The 22,355-nt window shown below is 42.1% G+C and overlaps 1 protein-coding gene across 6 annotated transcripts in view; it reads right to left on the bottom strand.

The window, feature by feature from the left end:
• Positions 1-517: 517 nt before the first annotated feature.
• The window catches only part of ADARB1 (adenosine deaminase RNA specific B1), a 91,880-nt gene continuing 70,042 nt past the window's right edge, over positions 518-22,355 (bottom strand). For 5 of the 6 annotated variants that reach the window (XM_030017376.2, XM_030017379.2, XM_030017378.2 and 2 more), the window contains 3 exons: positions 16,821-17,002; positions 7,556-7,734; positions 518-6,805 (listed from right to left, as the gene is read on the bottom strand). In XM_030017376.2, the coding sequence (XP_029873236.1) occupies positions 6,632-6,805; positions 7,556-7,734; positions 16,821-17,002 (535 nt within the window). In that variant the 3' untranslated portion in view covers positions 518-6,631. The remainder of the gene's footprint in view (positions 6,806-7,555; positions 7,735-16,820; positions 17,003-22,355) is intronic. The other variant, XM_030017380.2, reaches the window with a different exon arrangement.

Below are 22,355 nucleotides of genomic sequence, written 5' to 3'. Positions count from 1 at the left end.
ACACATCCATTTGGAATTGAGCAAACGACTGCAAAAACACCATTTTTCAAAAGCAGCAGCAGTGGCAGGCCACGTGTCTACGCTGGGGCTGCAGACCCGTCGTGTACTTTCTCGCTCTCCCCTCTCCCATGCTCTGGCCAGCAGCGACACCGCGCATCACCCACGGCACCTAGGCAGTGGGTCAGTGTCCCACGGGCAGGGAGGGCAGCTCCCACCTCCAGAGCTTCCCATTTCCAGCTGCAGGCACACGCACACCCCTGGCGCTCCTGCTCCCTCTGTGATGCGGTGCCGTGCATTCCCAAGTCTGCAATCCCTCCCTTTCTCTTTGCAAAAGCTGCGATTTCAGAGATCAGCTTGGCAGGTTCAGAAATATACCCTCAGCTTACTTCCTTGCTAGCTCTTCGGGATGTAACTAAACCCACCATTTCAAGGACGTGCACGGTATTTTGTGATGTTTCACTTATTTTTTTGCTGCCACTAGCAATATCAACGCACAAAAACAATGATGAAACTTAGCAATGATATAGCTCTTTATATTTTCAAATCTCTGTACAAACATTAATTAAACAAAGCAAGGTAGTATGCAAAACAGTCATTGCTTAGAATAATCGACCGATGGGTTGTGCTTCAGCAGTGACACCGGGATAGAAACAAGTGTGCTCTAAGGAAAGCGACAAACCAGAGGTAAAACGAGGTCTTGTCTTCAAAGTTGGGATTATGAATGGAGAAAGTGACTGTTGAGGACAGTATCTGAGCGTGTTCTTCAATATCCTTACACCAGGTAGGTAAAACTAACGTATTCACACTATCACACAGGAAGATTGGGGAAGAATAACTGCTTAATGCAAATAATATACAGCAATATATATATGTATAAATACATATTCACACACACATTTGATCTTAAATTTGTTAAAGACATCTCAGCTGAACTACAACAAAAATGATATTGGTATGATAATGATGAAGATATTAAAAAAGGAAAAAATATTGCAGTCACCTTGGCTGTGGATCTTTCCCTCCAGAGAACAGAAATTCTTTAAATCGTGACACCTGCCAAGGCCAGCTGCCCTTGGTACTGACAGCAAACACGGCTCTTAATTCCTCTTTTCTGGAATGGGTGAAGAAAACAAAACATAGCTACTCATAAAACTCATTCCTGTACATGCAAATGCTGTTGGCACAACTAACTGCCCGTTTATTAACAGGCAACAGGACAGACCTTTGGCTGCAAAGGTTCTGAAAAACACCGTATGTTGACATGATCCAAGGAGAAACTCAGGTCCTATCTGCTCTCCACCAACTCTGACAGGTTCAGGATTTCAGCACAGCTCAGTTTTTGCAGCCCCCATTGGACTGCATCCTTCCTACCACAACCAGCTCAACAGAAACAATGAAAGAAGAAATTTTATCAGAAACACCGTCACAGCTTAGGCACGTGATGCTCTTGCATGTACGTAGGGGCCTTCGTTTTTTCCACCTGGGTGTGTTTTAGAGACACGCGTCACCTGCCTAGTGATGAAACACCATGCATCCTGTGGATGTAAATACCCAACCACAGAGACCCATGCAACTTTCTTCCTTGGGGCTCAACCCAAAATTGTTACAAATACTCCGGACCAGTTGTTTCCATAAAGGAATGGCAGCAAGCCCAATGCACCCTAAAAGCCTCAGATTTACATGTAGCTGGGGCCCGCCTGCGCTGGGATGTCTCTGGGAAAGGCCGGGGCTGGGAAGTGCCTGCTGCCGAGCAGACAATTCGTTTGGCCCACGCTCCCCATCTCCTGCCTAAGGGCCTCTCCAGCAGAGAGCAGGAGGGAGCAGAAATCATGTCCCACGTCATCCTTTCTGCTTTAGGAACTAGAGAAAGCAGCAATTTTAATGTCTCTCTCCTCCTCCTGCTTCAGTCAGATGCTGGCTCAGTCACAGCTGTAGCATGCAGGACGGAGCCAACAGCTGTCTCCACTGAACCCCCAAGCAGGACAGGGACCAAGCCCAGGCCACCGCACCAGGGTGTAGCGGGAACCTGCCCCTGCACCAGCCCCTTCCCAGCCCCGGGCCCAGTGTCCCTTCCAAAATCCACTTTGTGTCCCTTTCAAAACCTGTGCCTCTGTTAGCTGTAGGTAACCCTGGGATAAACGTCAACTCCTCTCCAAGCAGGAGCGCACTAAGAGAAGATGCAATCTTTTAAACTCAACTGAAATCACTTGGTGGTAGAAAAAAACCAACAAACCACAAAGAATAAAAAACACACAGTGATTCTGAGGCAGGATAATTATATTTTATACATTTTATTTCTGTGGGTTCTTAGGTTTTAAGTAGCACTAGACATTTCTGTTCTGACTGTATACCTGAATTGCAGCTCTTCTTCCTTGTCAGTAAACTTTGGGAAAATTTTCACAGTGGGCATTTTATGATGATAAAAATGCAAAGAATTCAGAGTGCAGCTTCTCTGCAAGCACAACCCTCCCAAGCATTAAAGCCTAATTTAAGGAATGGCAATAATAATCTTTGCTATTTAGAAAACCATTGCTATTTAAAAAAAAAAAAAAAAACTCAATTATGTGGTGACCACAACCGAGCAATTCTTATAATTGATTGTCAATTCCTGGTTGGTTATTTTTTTAAAAAGACAGCTTGTTTTCAAAAGGCAGCACTACTCTTCCATGAGACACACGCTCTGCTTTGTGCTACCAAGCACTCTGAACCAAGAGCTTTATTTCATGCACGTTTTCACACAGAGAGCAGGACAAGATTTATTTTTTCCCCTTGGGTCGATGGCACTCTTAGACATCACAGAACTGGACTGATGAAATGCAACAGCAGCTCTGAGATCTTAGACTTCCAGCTGCAAATTATTTTAGATTTAGAGGACATACAGAGTAATAGCACACAAAAATCTTCTACTCCTGAGTTTCCTATGCAGTAACCAGTCATGAAAAGATTTCTCTAAGATGAGGAGATCAAAATTGCCAACTGTACATTCCTAAGTGCGCAGACTCACGATTGCCGTCACTAGCTACATGAGGACGAGCGGGGTCTGCAAGCGCGAGAGCTACGTGGACATCCACGCCGTTGGGGAAGAACGGTTGCTAACAAGCTCCTACACACGATACGCTTCACACACAAGTGGTAAGAAATAATCTATAGTTATTACCAGGTCCTGAGTACAGCCATAACCAATATTTCAAGTGTTAACCTTTAGGCCCAAATTTTCTTAAAACGATCCTGCAGAACATATATATTTCAAACATTTATATTTAAAATTATCTATTTTACTAACCTACAAACTTTATTATAGCTAGACTGTCATCTGGAGAAAAACACCTTAAATTAGATTTCAAGTATTCATCAACATTGAAGTTGTTACTCTTTAAGTCCTTTGAAGATCCTGAGACAAATACTCATATTCAATCAAAAATAAGGGAAAAAAAATTAAATAACTGAAAGAACCAAAGCAGCTCCCAGAGCAGCATTGCAAGTCCCAAGCTGTGCAGACCAGCTCCCACCCAGCCAGCCCAGGCTTTTCAGACAAGACTGCTCAGCCTCCCAACCCGCCGCTCCCAACAGAAAGGTCAGCCACAACATTCAGCAGCTACCGAAGCCGAGCTGCCTTATCTTTTGCAGTCACTTGAAATTATATACATCGCTATCCATTCTTCCTCGGTGATGGTGATTTGTGAGGAACACAGGAGCATCGGCAATCACAACTCGGCCTCCCCACTTTTCCATGTATTAGCTGCACAAAAAGGAACAAGCAAGTGAAGGAAGCCAAGCAGTATTTTATTGACTCCCAGAAGACAGATATGGATTGCATACAACCCTGGAAAACTTCTTACGTTTTAAAATCCCAGAATTATAAACAAGAGAACTCATTCCTCATAAATAACCTGACACCATTCCTTCGTCAAAAGGTTTTGGCAAGGAACATATTTCCTTTACAGTTTAATTTTAATCGTTCATTCGAACAGCTTAAAAAACTATGTCTATAATAATACTTAAATATATTGCTCATATTTGTGACTTCATAAAAAAAATAGTTTGAGCTAATACTTTCCTAGTCATCAAAAAAATCCAGAGAGACACCAACTTTTGATAGAGCACTTCAGAAAGATGGGTAAAAATAATTTGCTGGAAATTATCAACAGACTTCATTTATCAATAGACTGAGCCCCTTAAAAATGTGTGTTTCATCTAATAGCAGTAATGATCCCAAGAAAATGTACACGGTGTGACCAGCTTTCCCTTGATCCTGCAGAAACATATGCAAGTATTCAACTACAGCCACAACAGAATTTCTGCAACGTGAACGAGACAAGGTTGATCTCAAAGGCAGATGGCCAAGTGCTTGCAAAATCTGACCACATACAATTAAATTCCTTTTAGTTTTAGAATAGGTCAGTCTAAGCCTCAGTCAGATGACGACCGCAAAAGCCTTCTCGGGCTTGTAGAGGCCATGGGAGCACTTTTGGTTTTAACAAGAAGTGGATAGGATGGCTTAAGTCGCCAACAAAGCTGAATTAACACAGCCTGTCTATTGCAGCTTGCAACATTTGTTCCTCTGGTGTCTGGAAAAGGCAGTCACCTCTGGAAGCATCACAGTCTCTTCCAAGGGGATCACTAGGCCACAGAATTGCTTGCCTTCCCACAGCAGTGCTCGCTATTATCCACAAGACTGCCAAAAATGCATTGTTTGCACCTCAATGCATTACTTCCAAGACACTAACCCAGAAGCTTCAACTAATGCACAAGTGATTTTCAGGCTTGATCATTTTTTGAAGTTGAAAATAGGTTCCTACTTGAGCAATAACAAAGCAGCACATCTCCTTGGCATTCAGGATTGCCCAGCCCAGAAGTGGTTTTACATCAAAGTCTCCAACGCCCCAAGTATTCGCTAACCCCCTGGAGATGCTGGGGCTGAGGTACAGTAACTCCAGTTACAGCTTCAGGATACACAGGCTTTGGCCATGAAGCTGGGTGAAGGGACCCATGCTCCGCTCCACTGCCTCCGCAGATGTGCCGGCACAACTCTGAACTGGATCTCTGACCCAATGTGGGTCTAAAAACAACACTTGACTTCAAAGCACGGACCAGCCTGCTGATCTGATGTCCCATGCAGCACAAGCAGGGGGCGGTGGAGCGGAGGGACAGGAACCAACAGCTGGAGCAGTGGTGCGCTGATTTGGTTTTGTCAGTCGGACTCCCATGTCACGAAACATCACCTTCATCATTTGCAAAGGGAACACGAAGGATCTCTGAGATGCTCTTCAGAAAGCACAGGTGATAGCTGGATGGGCATAAGCCAAGGGATGTGTTTGGACACACGCCATGTGTGCAGAGAAGTGACACCAGACATTGTTTCATCTGCTCCTAAACATCATGTACTAAAAAGTGTTTTTAAAAGTGCCTTCTATACACCAGTTAATCAAACTGATCTCACAGTATTTCTCTTCTATCTTACATTTTTACATAAAGCAGAAGTGTCTACACCTTTAGGAAAAACACCTTTCTAAGTAATCGTGAAAGCAAATGAAAGCACGTTTGAGAGAAACTTACCTAATTAGCTTCATGAAGACCATCACACATGTAAAGCCAAAAGTCAATGAAATCTCAGAGACACAACAACTTGGGTGAAAGCAGATGTAACTCACAGGAAAGAAGTTTTAACAACTTTCTGTCCATACAAGAGCTTTTCATTTCTGAGAAGAGAGCAATTAATACCCAGCAAGTGACTAGTTTTGGCAATTCAGGCTTAGTGCCCTTAAAATGAGCAATTTTTTTTTTTTGAAGTTGTCATATTACTGTTACAGTTACGATTGTATTCTGATGAGTTCCTGGGATATACAAATCATCTACTTCTAAACAGGTTTCTGCACATTATAGACTAAACTTCTTAACTTACAAATAATTATTTTGCTGTTTCCAGTTTACAATGGTAAAAAAATGAAGACTTCACAATGTGTGTTAATGGGAGGTAAATGTATTTTTAAAAACAGAATAAAAAGCTGCATGTTAAAAACTGGGTCACAGACTAATAAATACATACATCAAAGACATGAAATTTTCAGCAGCTGGTTTTAAAGAGCAAGGAAGTGGGGAAAAAATAGCTGTCCAGACTCCATTCTGGCTCTGTGGGCTATATGCTAGAAATATCTGCAGTTCAAAAACAAGTTAACAGAGGAGTAGAATCAGCTTTGTCACCTATTTTCTTTTAAAAAAATTAAGCTACTTCCTAAAGTGTGGTGTAAAACCTAGAGAAACTTTCATTTCTTCATGCATTTGATGACATTGAATTAAAAAAAGAAATTATTTTAACCCAGAAAAAATGAGTCATTGCATACTGTAAGGACAACCTTACTGCAAGTTTTCTACAGTGAAAGTATTTCTAGAAATACACCAGAAATTACTTTCCCATAACAAAATATACAATTATGTGTCAGATCATCACTGAGTTTCAATACTTAGGCAAAACAGAAACAGTTACTATGAAGTTTCAGAAAAACAAAGGGAAAAAACCCAACTCCAAACAGTAAAAAGATGTTTTGATGGCTGCGGAGATGCCAGAAAGCAATGCTGGACACCAGGAATTTCCAGAACAACCCCCTTTCCAAAGTGATGTGCAGTCTGTGAATTAGACCGTGAGAGAAAACTGATCCTGTTCTATGGGCTTCTCCACCCAGGCTCCAAGTCCTGCCTTCAGGAATGCTTTAAACAAACACTCTTTGGCAGTTTGATACTCGGTGGCTCCTTGCTTGGTTTCGTGGTACAGATTAGGCTTGATCTTTGAGCGCAAGCTAGAGGAAAGCTGTGGGGATTAAAGATGAGAAAAGAAGACAGACAAGAAACTATTAAGCCAAACACCTTGAGAGTGACTGAGTTCTTAAAACAACTATTATTAAAACAAGGTAATGAGCTACTAAACCAAGTGTTCAGGCAAAGGCAGACAAGTACACAGTACTGCTCCTTCCAGCCATCACGGCTCTGTACCCAGCCTCACCGCACCCAGCTGCAACGTTTGCCTCTTGCAAAGCGAGCCCTTCTGCTGCGCTGCACCACGCCATGGCAGAGGCACTTTCTTGGGACTAGCTGCACCCCAGCCAGCCTGCCTTTTGCTTTCTCTGGATTATCAGCTTCCTTCAGTGGAAGAAATCTAGATATTGAAAAGCCGCTGTCAGACACTTTCTTGTAGCCTTTCTTTCTAAGAGAGGACTGAGCAAAAGCTCAGTAGGTTAGCTTGTGGTAAAACTGGGATTATCCTTTGAAATAAATTAAAATGAGAAGGCAAGCTCAAAGGAGATAGCACCCTTTGTTTACTTAGCTATAAACCAAGGATTATGAGATCCTTGCATGCGTTTTGGACATTTCATCATCAAATTAAAGAATAAGCTAAACAAATGCATTGTTCTTTTCCATTACTACATGGAGCAGCAGCTAATGTCAGGCTCAGCTTAAAACAGGCTCAGAAAGTGGCTTCGAAACACAGAAAGCAGGCACGCAGAGATATTTCATTAAGAATTAAGAAGTAGTGGAAATTCTAGCACTCTGGAAGATATACCTTTGCATGAATACGCATCCAGCGGCTGTAAAAAGCATGCTTACAAAGGCGAGATGCACGACCCATTTCATCTTTGCCGGTTGTAGCATTAATAACTTCAAGACCAGTGTCTCCTACTGTCCAGTTCACACTGAAGTTTGGTGCTTTCCCTGGTTGACGGGCTTCTGCATTGCTAATACCTGAAAGAAAAGCGATGTTTAATGACAATAGTAAATACTAAGTCTTGATTTCTGTTTTTACTGGGGAGTAAGCGATACAGCAGAGCTACTGAAATCACATCGCTAAGCAGTCTTACAAGCAGATCTTTTATTCCAAGGACATTATCCTGCAGATTTTTCACCGACTCACGGAGATATTGCCATGCACATCTCATTCTCATCCTGGCTAAAGTGCTCTCTCCTTCTGTCCTTCCTAGCAGGGCAAGTGTGCATCACTGGAGCTGTGAGAAACCAGCCTCCTCAGCGGAGAGGATCGTGGAGAGGTCTGTGACAAGGGTCCACGGGGACAGTAACAGGAGCCTTGCCACATCCATCTCAGCAGGATCTGGTCTGGCTTACAGGGCAAATCAATGAACTCATTATTAACCTGTAAATAATTACGAAGCAGAAAAAAAGTTGCTCTGCTCCTGCACAAGAAACCACTGCTCTCAGAGCCCACTCAGTAGCAGGACGAGCCGAGTGTAGGAAAGAGCAGCTACTGCGAGGTTTTGACAGTTGTAACTCTCCAATCAATTCCCTTTTGCTCTACTGTTGTAGAAATTTAGGTGCATGTTGCTTATCTCATTTCAAAACAGGTGTGAAACTATGAACTCTGGTCATGTTTCAACACACAGTTACAATTCAGCTAACAACTTTGGACTGCAATCTTATTCGGAGAGGTCGTGATTATTTAGAAGTGCCTACAACGTGCTTTTTCACTTTCCCTCATAAAAACGGAGTTGGGTCAGAGCAGCGGCATGAGATGGCAGGATGCCTTGCAAACCTGTCTACATTTCAGTAGCTGTTGAGTGTGTTTCACTAAAAGCTACCAATCTATTTCCTCCTTCTTATGGACTATGCCAGGGCATGGCATGACCAGCACAGGCAATGGCATTGATGCTGTGGGCATCCAAGTTAGACAAAGTGAGCCCCATCCTCAGCATCCTCTGCAGAAAGCCCAAACTAGAAGACATTTGAGTCTTTCAGCATAAATCTGGCTGTGCTTCAGCCACTGCCCCACTTTATGGGCCCATTGCTACTTACAGTGCCCAGAAATGGCGAACCGCAGGACTCAAGAGAGGACACGGATCATTTTGCTCAGATGTTAAATTGTGTGACACCTCTCAAACATGGCTTCATCTCTACTGATAGAGAAGCAAAGCCACCTGCAGTCTAACCCAAGTGTGAAGTGAGGCCAGCTGCCTGCCCAATCTGCCCAGGGCAGGATTCATTCCCCCATGGCACCCCAACGCTGCAAAGATGCACTGTATATAATGACTGTAGCACTGTGCTTGAAGATCATGGCAGCCGCTGTCATCCACGTGCGAACCCTCTCCTGCACGTGCAGCGGGACGGTGCTTGGCACTCTCAAGCAGCAGCCAGGGCAGTGAGTTTGGGTTGTGCGTGCTGTGGAAAAGCTGAGGGGCACGCTGATTTTGATCCTGCAGATGTTACAGGGGTGGCAAAACTCTACCTTCCACGTCTCAGTTGTCTCGCCAGGAGAGAACAAAGGAACAGGGCAATTTTTTTCTTTCTAATAAGTAAAGATCCCATTTTTACTCTAACGCAACTCTCACTGAGAACCTACTTCAAATCTGCTCTGAGGTTATGCTAGGTCCTACACTTCATAAAATCTAGTGAATTTGTATAAATTGAACATAAGCGTTGCAGCAGGATTCATTTCTTGCTGATATTTGAAATGCAAGCTAATAAACAAAGTTAAGTCAACCTCAGGCACCCAAGCGCAGGACTGGCTCACTTGGCCCAGGTCTCACGGCACCTCTGGGCCCAGCACTGAGAGCATGTGAGACCTACGAGGTCTGCATGACACAGTGAAATTCAGTTTGCTTACTATAATCAATTCCTTATTTAATAAATAAACATTTTGAAATATTAATTGTATTAAACTTCCCGAAGCTGTTGTATTTTTAAGCTTGGTTTATGTCAACCTGGTCACTATGACTGAGAGCCAGTAATTGAGTAAGTAAATAATAAAAAATAACCCTATCGTTCCCCATTTTCTTAAAACATAAGCTGAAAAAATTTAGAATCAGAACAAAAGTTTCCTGAAGAGCTCTCTTCTGATTTCTTTTAGGAGAGATGCATCCAGGAGCTGAAATACAGCAGGATGCCACAGATCTACACCCACGGATCTGTAAATCGGTAAGCAGGGATGTGGGATCCACACACTGACCAAGCCGGGAGGGCAGACAGCGGTCCCTGCTGAGCAGGTACCATCAAGAATATCACACAAGCAATACTTGAGGAAGACCCAGCAAGAACAGGTCTTTATGACAAGATGAGAGTCAAAAAGTCCTCATCACAACTTCTGCGGTCCTTCTGAGCGGCTGGCAATGAACTCATGCATCACACCTCCTGAAAACTGGAGCTGATCATGCACAATGCAACTTAGCCTGTGCCACTGAAGTGCAACACTGCCGCTCCATGACTGTAAAGGGAACTAGGCATGAAGCCTTATTGTTTCTAAGACTGTTCATATTAGACATATAATTAATGATTAGAGATTGCTTTAGATATGATTAATAGAATGCAAGTGCTTAAAAAAAGAATATGCATAAGCTCCTTATTTGTCCTATGTGTAGCCACCACCATGGCTGGCTTAAAACCCAGTCAAGCTGAATCAACAGAAGAAGGATCATCCATCTTAGACCTAAGACATGGTAGTAAGTGATTAACTTTAGAGCAAGATAAATTAATAGAGCAGCCTGAGTGATTTTCAGAAATTCAAAGGTGATCTTTGATGTGTAAGAAGATAAGTGATTGTGGTGACCAAAGACCTTCTGCCTACGACCACTAACTTCAGAAGAACCGCTACAAGAGAATTGATGAGATAAATTGATGAATGATAACGACATGGGAACCGAGATCAACTGGAAAATTACAAAGACTTTGGACTGGGACAATGGGTGGTAAAAAGGTATATAAGACTGAGAAATTTTTGGAAGCTTGCCATTCGCTGCAGTGGTGGCCCAACTCTGAGTTGTTAATAAAGCAAACCTAGAGAAACCCATGACTGAAAATCCTTTAACAATGACTCACACAACACAAGGCTTGCACCTAAACACCTAATAAACTGTAAATTTGGGGCATGCACAAAACGAATCTCAGCTCCGAGTCACCAAAAGCTTACAAACTCAGGACGCTTTTGTGAAGCTTATGTGAAACAGACCCGTGCTGACAAAACCCTTAATCAAAACCTGGTTTTACCAAAACTACTGAAGCAAGAGGGCTAAGAAATTGCCACCACATGACAAGCGGGTTAGTCGTATTTTTTTCTTTGATTTAATGATATCTATACTATTAACTTTCCTTTCATTCCATACACTACTGAACAAGTACATGGATCAGATATAGTTTCTTGAGTACTGCAAAACACTATTTGCCCCTTGAGCCTGTTCCTGCCCTACCAGCTACTCATGTTTGAGTGACATCACAAGCATCCACACAAGCCAGGTGCCTGCTCCTGCACTATCAGCTACTCAGACACCTATGACATCACAAGCATCCACACAAGCCAGGTGCCTGCTCCTGCACTATCAGCTACTCAGACACCTATGACATCACAAGCACCTGCACAAGCCAGGTGCCTGCTCCTGCCCTATCAGCTACTCAAACACCTGTGACATCACAAGCACCCACACAAGCAAATCAAATAAAGATGAGGAAGCTGAACATCCAGTGTGCACTACATTTCCATGGCAATTATACAATTGTATTGCTTTGGTTATTTTTGATGAATTAAATAAATAAATACATAAAACAGACTGAGAATTTCAAATAGACTTAAATAACAACACCCTGTTCAGCTGCTTAATTATCTGCACAAACCCTGGAGAGATGGCAAAGGAGTCCCTGAAGGTGGATCAGGGATAGCACGGACAGGGAATAAAGGTCATCTCAAAAGCAAAGCATCTGATAACACGTTAGGTGGATATCTTCCCCCTCAAAATCTAGACATGAACATAGCACAATAAGCTGAAACTAGTAATGGGAGAGAAAGCTAGGATAGAAAGTAAAGTATTTTATTCTCCCTTTAAAACTGATATAACTAAGCTATTCAGAGAACATCCCTCAGAACTTATTGTTGAATATTACTGTAATGGCATATAATAAGCAAAAGCAAAGGTCACAGCTCTTTGTGCCAGTGCTTACATAAATAATAAAGCTTGACAGTTCTTTGACGACAGAGCTCAAAAAAGCTTCATTAAAAAGGAGATAAAGAGCTGAAAAACACCAATGTGAACAGGACGATAAGGTACCAAAGAAACAGTCAAAAAAAAAAATCACCAAAGGTTCTGCTGAAGGATTTATTTTTGTTAAATAAAAAATAAAAAATGCAAATGTAGACAGCAGTCAGAGGAGTGCTGAGGCATGAACATTTATAATAACCACTCCTGCTGTGGTGGTTGAAGTCTTCTTGTGTACAAAAACCCAATGAATGTATTGCAAAAAGGGTGGCGGGGTTCCCAGGCCAGAGCCCCTTTTCACAGGCAACATGCCAGAGGAGCCATCTCAAATTGACGTGCTGGTAAGAATAGTTCGAGGATATGTGTACGAAGTAAGCAAACACCAGTTACGGCACCCAGACAATATTCAACTGCATTCAAGGAAACTAAAGATGAGGCAGCAGGACCAGCAGTCGTGGTACATAACCCCTCATCAAAAACCACACAAGTTCTCCAGGATGAAAGGTGGTCAATGCAACTCCAATTTTTAAGGAGATTAGAGGTGCGCCAGGGAACTACCAGTCAATAAACATGACGTGCACCAGGAAGGCTGCAGGAACTACGATGCTGCCCTACCGGGCACAGGTGTAAATACAACAATATTAGGAAAGACCCAGCAAAAAACTGCCTTAGTAACTGAAGACTGGAGGTTGTCAGTGTGACACTAATTCTTAAGAAAGCCCAGGGAGCAGAAGGCCTGTCTGTTCAATGTCTACCTTAAAAACAGATTTAGTGGACACCTGGATGAAGACAGTCTCCTTGGGAAGAGCCAACACAGCTGGAGACCCTCAAGGTCTGCCTAGACCTGGAAAGTGTGTGTGGGGGGAAAAAACAGGTGAATAAGATTGTTGATGATACTAAATTATTTAAGAAGGTAAATAAGAGAAGCAATTTCAGAGTAGCAGAAAAAAGCTACAACGCTGGGTCATTGGGCGATAAAAGCTCACAACATTGGGTGACTGGGCAATAAAAAGGCAGATGAAATTCCTCACAGATAAATATTAGGTAATACATATGAGGAAAAAACCAAAGCAATTTTGCGTAAGGAGTGCTGGATTTGGAGCTGGATATTAGCATTCAGGAATGAGATTTTAGTTTCTAATATTCAGTTCCACCAAAAGGTCAGGTCAATGATCAACAGTAATCAAAAGAAGCAAAGTGAACATTGGGAATTTTTACCAAAGGATCATGGAACTGAACAGAATATCATGATGCCACCATATAAACCAGTACTGCTGCCTTGAGTATCAGGTGCTGCTCTGGTCTCACTAGCTCAAAAATGTGATTGTAAAATGGAAGGGATGATCCTTACGTAGAAGGGTCTCCATGCAAGAAACAACAAAGCAGGCTAAGACTTTTCAGCTTGCAAAAAACAGGACTTCTATAGGAATATTGCAGAGGTATAGAAAACTGAGCGCCATGACACAACTGCTTATAGCCTGTATCATACAGAGCACTGAGGAGCATCTAATTAAATTAGCAGAAAGGAAATTCCATTGTACAAATATTTACGTGTCCTACAGCCCTCCTTACTAAAGGAGGCTGCAGACGGTAAGAAGTTTAAACCAGTTAAACCAGTTCAAAAACAAAACCAGGAGTTCATGAATGAAAGATCCATTAAGGATTTCTAAACACAAAGATTCTCAGTACCTGACTCGGGATGTCCCTGATACGCAGATTACTGCTGCGATTCTCAGGAGGTATCTGCAGAGGCTTACTATTTCCTTTTGCTTTTCACTGCCTGACTACCCATGGAAAAGAGCACTGGGCTGGATGGATTGTACATTAAGATCTTGGTCTTACCTAAGACAGTTCTTATGCTGGTAACAAGATAGTCAGCAGATGTGACACTGCATGCAAGAACTGGAATAGGAAATACCTGTCAGCAGTACCACGAGGAACAGGTCAAAAGTGCCAGCAATGTAATTTCTGACAATACTCTGGTAAAAGATGGAAAGTTCTGGAGAAACTAAAGCATAAGAAACTATCAACTGACAGGACATAAAACCAAGGAAAACTTTGGTGTATTAATATTATAATCACAGCTAAGAAAAAAGGCATTGTCCACAAAAGCAGACACTACTGAATGGGCTGGGGTCCAGCTGAGTAGCCACCGCAGACAGGAGAGAAGTTGGGGTCCAGCCTGCCATCTGCTTTGTGGTCATAGCCCCAGAGGATGCCGTTAGCCCAGGTCTTTGGGCATCTGAGCACACCTACCAGCAACAGAAACCTTAAGGACAGATCTCTGATGAAATTTGGTTCACACTAGCTGCCTCCAGTGAAGAAGAGCTTGTCTTTTATATGTAATGGGCTCTCTTATGTTTAATGACTTCTGCGCTCAAGGATTTTCAAAGGGCTGATTCTCTGAATGGAGTATCTGCTGAGCTCTGCCACCCTACTTCCACCCGGGTGGACTCCTTCATGCTCGTGTCCCACAATGGCTCCAGAAAGAGTCTGTGCAAATTACCCTGCAGACAGGCACTTCGTTATTGGCTGATTTAGATGATCATCCTCAGTCTATTTGATTGAGAAATTGATCCCTTTTCCAATTTTTCTAGAAATCCACAAGATTCGAACCTGTCTTCCCTTCAAGTGAGCTGGCCAGTTCTCACTGAGAGCTCACATGCCCTCAGTGCTGCAGCGCTAAAGGCATCCTGAAAGGCTGGGTCCTGCAACCAAGGCTTCCAAGACTCAGCACAGGGAGTGAGTTTTCTACCAACATATGGGTTTCCCACATCCCCTAGCTGAAAACCAGCTACTTTGATATGCACGTACACACTTAACTTGCTGGGAAAAGGACATATGAGTAGAAAATCTCCTATGAGGAAAGAAAGATGATGAAAAGACAATTTTTAGCGGTAGGTAACAATAACTCAGTCTGACTTTGACTTAATGCAATTGTCCCTGAAGACATAAAACTTGGTTTGTGAGAGGAAAAAAACCAGTTTTTACAGTACTTTCTCAGCTAAACAGGTGACACAGTGGGGAAAGACAGCTATTTCTCTTTTAGCTCATCCCTCTGGTAAAAATGAGTCACGATCACACAGTTGTGTGTGTGGTACCAGGAGGAACATAGAATTGGAGACAGGTATTTCTGTGGTGCTTATTCCAGGTAAGAATACACTGTAAAATGTGTGAATCAAAGAGCAGATGGGTAGCTACACAAATGCCCCAGATGAATCCAACAGCATGGGTCAGAAGACTAACTTTCAAGATTGAACCAGTAGAAGAAAATCCATCAACACAGTTCTCCACCCAGTCTCCCAAACAAGCTTCCCATACATTTTTGAGACGTGTATTTCCATGAAAACTCAACAGCTGAGAGCATTTCTGAACTCTCTACTGCTCAGCAAGTCCCAGCTGAACTGTTTAAACAGATGGTGCTATTTCATGGCAAATAGATTATATCAATATTGCAGAAAGATGATTTTTAAGAAGACAAGGTACTGCTCTGTGTTGTGAAAAGGATAACAAAAACTCCTGCCACCCCACCCCAAAACTGCTGTCTTGAAGAATTGATAAAAATTCCCCCAAATCAGGCAGAAACAGTCCATACATCAGCTACTATGCCCATACAACAATTAAATATTTGGTACTGTGAGTGTTGTAACTGTTAGTTACTTGCTAATAGAAGGAGAAATATGTTACTTAACATTTTAATACATCCTAGTTCAGGGAATCATTATTAATGACTTTTCTTATCTAAAGAAATGCTGGTTGTTCAATATGCTCTTTTTCCCGCTCCCTCCCTAAATCTATTTTAAAAATTCATGTCAAGCTTTAAGCATGCTTTAAAATACTGAGCTTTTTTTCCCCTGGAAAATAAACAAACATGCCAAAAGCCAAGCTGTACAGAACAAAGCAATGCACACAACGAGAGGGAGGATAAGAGATTTCAGTTTTAAAGCTTTCACATCATTACTGTAACTAGCAGTTTTAGAATTTAAGACACTTCAGAACTTTCCTTTGAAAGTCACGCCTCAATTAGAAGTTACGACCTGTTAATTCAAATACTGCCATTCCTCTTAGCCCCCTAGACCCTAGGATCAGCGCAAAGCCAAAGAACAGTACTTAAATGTTCAACAGCAGCTGCAAAAGACAACTGCTAACTGCACCGTTTGGGGCTTGCCATATTGCTGTCTGTCAGATATATTTAATACTCTATTAAAAATATTCCCAAAGAATGTGCCATCGGACTCTGAATGCAGCATTTGTGCATTAACCTACAAAGTGGAAATTAAAATGTTATGATTATTGGGTCATGCAAACAAGTTGGGTGCCATGCTAGTTAAAGCTAATGCTGCATCCAACAGAGATTGATGATAAAAAGAAAATACAACCAATGGCAGCTGAGATGTTCTCTCCATCCATTTTTAGTTGGTTATTGATCTAGAATTTGTGAACCAAATCTGTCTATCTTGGCATACTGATTAATGACGTGGCCGTTCAATAAATATCTGCAATGGCAAAAGAAGTGACAGTAAGAGCTAACACACTATTTCATGGGTGGGAAGAGGTTTCACTAAGCCGGGGCCTTCAGCTTGCCTCACATATTCCTAGGGCATGCTCCAGACAGCGATTATGTGAAACCACATCCAAAGGTTCATACCCCAGTTCTTTCCACCTTTTAACTCACAAAGGGTCCTTGCTATGGTATTTCTGACCGAGTATCTATATTAGGTTCAGACCATAACTTCTCTGTTGTAACCAGAAAGCAGTTTACTCACAGTACATAATTTGCAAGGTTTTGAGAACTGCAAAATCACATTGCTACTGGAACAGACTTAGTTACCGGCGCGGCCTTCTCCATTAGATACTTGCCACTAAGTAAAGGTCTGTTGAGTGTATAAAGAGGTGGTAGATCTTCTATCTCTGCTATCCTCTGGTATACGGCTCTGGATAGATGATCCCCATGATATAAACTCCCCAAGATGATGCTAGAGAAGTAAATTGGCTCCACAAAGAGGCTAAGTAAGGCTCCTTGAATACCCAATACGTTCCACCTAAGAGGGAGGGAAAAACAAAACAAAAAAACAAAAAAAAAACACTTTCTTTTTAATGGAACAAGTAACATCTGCCGGACATAATAGCAGTCAATCACAATGGACCAGACTTTCAACCCTTCCTCTTGACCAGCACATGACTATGGTAGCATAGCTGTGAGACCTGCCAGAATTTCATAGATCAGCTTATGGGACGCTCAGTGAAATCATGCGTAAGATGACTTATGGCAACAGGTCTACTGTCAGCATCCACTTCAGAAGCAGACTCCATACCTTTACTTCCCCACTAACGTGTCTGATGATGCATTTTCCAGCACCCTAATGCCAGAGATGGACAGGGTCATTCAATCCGAGAAAGCCAAACAGTGAGATCCTCAGTCAGAAACAGTAGCTGATGCCTCCAAAAGACACCCGGCAATGGGCAAACCATCCTTCCCAGAACACAAGGATTGTGTCTGCAAGACCGCATCACCTCATCATCATAAGGGAAAGCTCGTCCTTGACACCCTAGACAAACTGTCCACATCCTGCTGCCAGAAAGAACATACGTAGTTGCTTTCAATATCTACGGGCAGGGAGAAAACTGAATCTGAAAACTGAAAATATGCAGAGTGCATATACTCTTTGCTCACTTTAGCTGCTTCATAGACTAACTGTACGTAAATCCCTGCCTGCACCACTGTGACCTACACTGGATCAGGTCCAGTGGCAGGGATATAGCATGCATAGGAGCAAAATACCGAAGTTTTTTTGTAGCTGTGCTCATTTGATCAAGTTTTGGCTCTCAATCTGTTTGTACCAGTCATACAAAGTACTTTTTAAAACCTCAAAGTCTCCTGCAGAGTATTTGCACTGTCTTTGTCTCTGAGGTATACTTGCAAATGGCTTGACACTATTAAAATAGCATACTTGAGTACAACTGCAACACCCAGACACAAGCAGCAGGAAAGTTTCTTTTGGTGCTTGAATAAAACAGATGAGCACAATGGAAGCTCTCGTGCTCATATAGAATGGTTGTCCTTATTAAAAGGCCCATCCTAAACCAGGTTGCAAGGTTCCCCAAGGAAAACAGGGAACTCAGGTGTTGCTAACAGTGTTTCTTGCAGCTTGTGCTGGGATGGCATGGCTACACAGCATCGTCAGCTCAGGCTAGAAACTATATAGCACAACTGCTTCACCACTGCAAAAACTGAACTACACATGTTGCCTACAAGACTTGCAAAATGTTAAAAAAAAAAAGGGTAAAACAAAAATTGCAATCCAAGGAAACAATTTCTTTGCATATCTTTACTGAGGATGAAAATGAAGGCAATGTACATTAGCTTACTCACCTGTCATTAAAAAAGCTGGCCCTAATGAATGAGTAAAAATACTGTGCTAATAAAAAATAAGGCGTATTTTACACTGAATAAAGGCATATTTTGTATAACACTGAAAATGCAATCGGCAACCAAATGTCACAGTAAGGATATAAAGTGAAAATTATTGCTTTCCAGGGCCAAGATGCCTTTCTAAGGACCTTACCGTGACTAGAATTTTGTAAGCACAGAAGTATTTCAAGTGCCAAATAAATAAAATAGTATTTTCTTGTTATTTGCAGTATTACCTACATCAAGCAGAGACAAGCATATGGGCTGTTACAGACACAGATAACATTATGGAAAAAACATCTGGAAAGAATTCAAGACTAAGCATTGCAAACTGGGGTCTTAGAGTTGTATCTGAAGCTTGCAGACACACAAACCGAGCTTCCTTCAGTGAGGCACATCATGTTTTACTTTTCATGAACAGTACTTGTGTGACAGATGGACATTTTAAAAAAGGCCAAAGCATTCCTCTGGCAAGCCCTAGCTCCCTAAATAAAACCTTTGCCAGACCCTTTTTCTTGCTTCAGTCTTCAGTATTTCCAGAGCTTGTGTTTTGCTGCTTCCTCCCACACTTGGTGACCTTCTCTGGCGCAGAAAATAGAAGCTGAAGTTTGTCTTGCTAAACTTCTTTTGATTAAAAGAGGAGGAGGATGAGGAGGATTGTGGACACCTGAACAAGTTTCTGCAAGGTGAACTGTATGAACTGGTATTACAAAAGCTACACTGTGACTGTCCACACGCCTGCTGTTTTACTGGGGTGTGCTGCATCCCATTTACCAGTGCAGGACGTGCTCATGAGTGCTGGATTTGGAGCAGCTGGTTTGCTGCAGAGACAAGGTTTGCAGAAACTATTCATACAATCAAAGCCTCAAGCTCTTAATATTGATTAGGCAGGGCTGGATGGTGGTTAGGTTTATAAAACTAGCTTTAAATTTCAATTGTTATAATAAAAGAGCATATACTTATCTATAGAAACATATACTTATATGAGAAACTGGCAGTAACACAGAGATAAACATGAAACCCAAATGAAGTTCTGCAGATTGTAACAGAGTCAAAAGGAAGGATAGCACAGAGACTTTCTTGTTCCTTTCCTATACTGTACTTCTTTCTGTCAAACAGTAATTTCTCACTTCCATTAGCATGTACACTAAAAACCACTTTTATAGATACAAACTGAGAAGAAGCTACACCAGTACCACGCATCAGTTTTTGAAAAGCCACAGGCATTGCCTCCTGAAATGGTAAAACTGCCTCGTCCTTCCAGTTTACAAGCACGAATTGTCAGAATGCATGCCAACAAATGCTGTCAATCTAGTACTAGAGTTTACTGAAACCACAACTTCTTTTGAAGTTAATGGGCCAAATTCTGTATTTCCCTACAAACCATGAAGTGCAAAGCAGAAAGAGCAAAATTTATTACAGAAAACTTTATTAAAGTCAGTGTTGCCTTTCCAGTGAAACAAATAAGTAAAGGATTTTTTCTTCACATTAAAAATAGTATCAGAAAAGGGTTAAGTAACGGAAGCAACTTAAATCTAGCTTAAAAAAAACCTTCCAAGGTTCAGACGTAGTTTATAACATAGAAATGAACCTTTCCAGCACAACGCCACACTGCAGTAAAGCGGACATAGTCCCTGGCTGCGGCAGAGTACTCATTTAGGAGCACTTGGTGGCTCAAGAAAGTAGTAATGGCAGACAACTCTCCCATCACTAATTCAGCAGTTTAAATCTCTCCTGCACTGGCCATGGGCAAAAATGCAGAGCTCCCATGTACAATGACCTGATCTCAGGTCCAGTCTTACTGGGCAGGTCACAGAGCAGACTGGCCCCACGCAGTACCTTTTCTCACTATTAAAGCAGGAAAATGGCACCATGTTTGCAATAGCCAAAAGCACTAAAGCACGAGTGTAAGCAGAATACAGGAATGCTGCATCATGTCAATGGCGATACTGAAATGCCTAAAGTAAGGTGCGTAGACAAGAGATTTGCTGAAGGGGAAGAACACCTCAGCAGGCAGGGAGACACCCGCCAACATAAAACTTCTCATTGGAAAAACCCGAGACGCTTGTCTTAGCTGACCATAAAACCAGTGCCTCTTATGACAGTATTTTACATATTCTGAGTGTTCTGGTTTTACACTTCTACAATAATTTTCTTTAACAACCTTTAAAAAACTTCAAAGTAAAACTGACATTTAAAATACAAGCTTTTATATTGACATAAAACATGAGCCACAGGATTTAGGTGCAGACTGCCAAAACTTACATATAGGTGCCTTGATTTGAGCTGGGGGTCTAGATCTCATTACAGTTAACGGTGATTTACTCAGCAGACAAGTACAACCATGGTTGTTGGCGTGAACAGTTCTCCATCAACAAGTCGGCCATCTAACGCCAGGAAAGCTGGGATACCTGGTGCGGATGGGGATACCTGCAGCCGAACACCAGCTGTGTGTTCAGCAGCGTGCAATACTCTTTCAGCTTCAACTCTGCAGTTCTGCAAGCGATGCACAGTGCAAGGAAAGGCAACCTGACGTGATGCCAGAAAGCTCAAACAAAGGCATATTTAGTCATCCTGAACTGGCTTTTTGCTTCTGAGGTGCCTTTTGTGAGACAGAAGATCATTCAGAGTCACCAAGCCATTCGGTTCACTCTCTACCAGGCCGTTACTGCGGTGATGTTTAAGCCTTACCATGTTTGACAAGGCAACAAAATTTTTCTAGCTCTTCTAGCAATAATTAGAAAAGTACCTAAGCATGAGAAGGGAAACAAAAGCTGCAAACCAAAACCACAGCTCTCCTTTTTCCTCAGGCAGGCCAGCCAACACACCGCAATAGCCCTTACTAGCACCTGGATTAGGAGGTTCCTTTTTCCCAACACTACATGTTATGAGCTACTGCTGCTTTTCTGGGACAACGAAAAAGAAAGATAACTTTATCTGACTGTCTGGCACTGAGCAGCTCCAAACAGTTAAAAAAACATGAGGAGGATGACAGTCAAAGGATGCTGTAATCTGCTGCTGCTATGAAGTGTGAAGTTGCACCCCATTATTTCCCCAGCGCCAAGCCGGATGGAAGAGGACTCTGCCTATCACCACCTTGATCCTCCTCAGCCTGCTAATTTTCTTGCTTGTAGGGCTGTCCATAAAGTCAGATCAGTGACACAATTCAAGTTTTTTAAAACAAAACCCCCAAAACCTGGCCTTGTATTTTGAAGAGGCAGTTTCTCTACTCCAGTTTACAGCACAGCTCCACAAACAACTGTGCGACCACAGCCGAGAGGTAGGGAGATGCAGTGTGCAGGAGGGATGCAGCACCTGGGCATGGGTGCTGAGAGTCTCCTAAAACACCTTCTCCATCAGAGAATACACTATCAAAAGCATGCTCCCAAACCCATCTGAAAGTTATCTTGCTTTTAGAAAGGAAACAGGCACAAATGATGTTTTCTCCTGCAGATAATCTTATTGATTTCAGCGGGGCCACTTTGCTGAGCAAAATGATGCAAGATGGAGCAAACTATGTGAGGAGCAACAAATTACATCTGGTCTGACCAACATATAACATGTATCCTTTTAGTAACGTCTTACTATTCCGCTTTAAACTCCTTATTATTTTATATATTCATATATTCAGTGTTCGCTATGAGGAAGAAATAATGCATAATTACATACAGCTCTCTTATTTAGTATCAGGTTTGTTTATTTATTTGTTGAGAAATTTCCATCAAAGTTGTACCAGCAGATCATCTTTTTTGATGCAGTCTTTTTGATACAAAAATTGCTTTTCATTGAGTATTTTTGTTTAGCATAAAAAATTCAGCCATCTGAAAAAATTCAGCCATCTGAAAAATTCCAGGTGCGAACCAAAAACTACTTCAGTTTAGAAACGCTGCTGAGATGTCTCCCTGGGAGTATATCTTGGGGTGCCTTGTACCCCCACTTTGCTCTACAGTTCACAGTTCTCCATGCACATTCAGCTACAGTGA

This window comes from Aquila chrysaetos, chromosome 6 (genome assembly GCF_900496995.4).
Source record: "Aquila chrysaetos chrysaetos chromosome 6, bAquChr1.4, whole genome shotgun sequence".
NCBI lineage: Eukaryota > Metazoa > Chordata > Aves > Accipitriformes > Accipitridae > Aquila > Aquila chrysaetos.
This window is presented reverse-complemented; position numbering and strand designations above follow the sequence as displayed.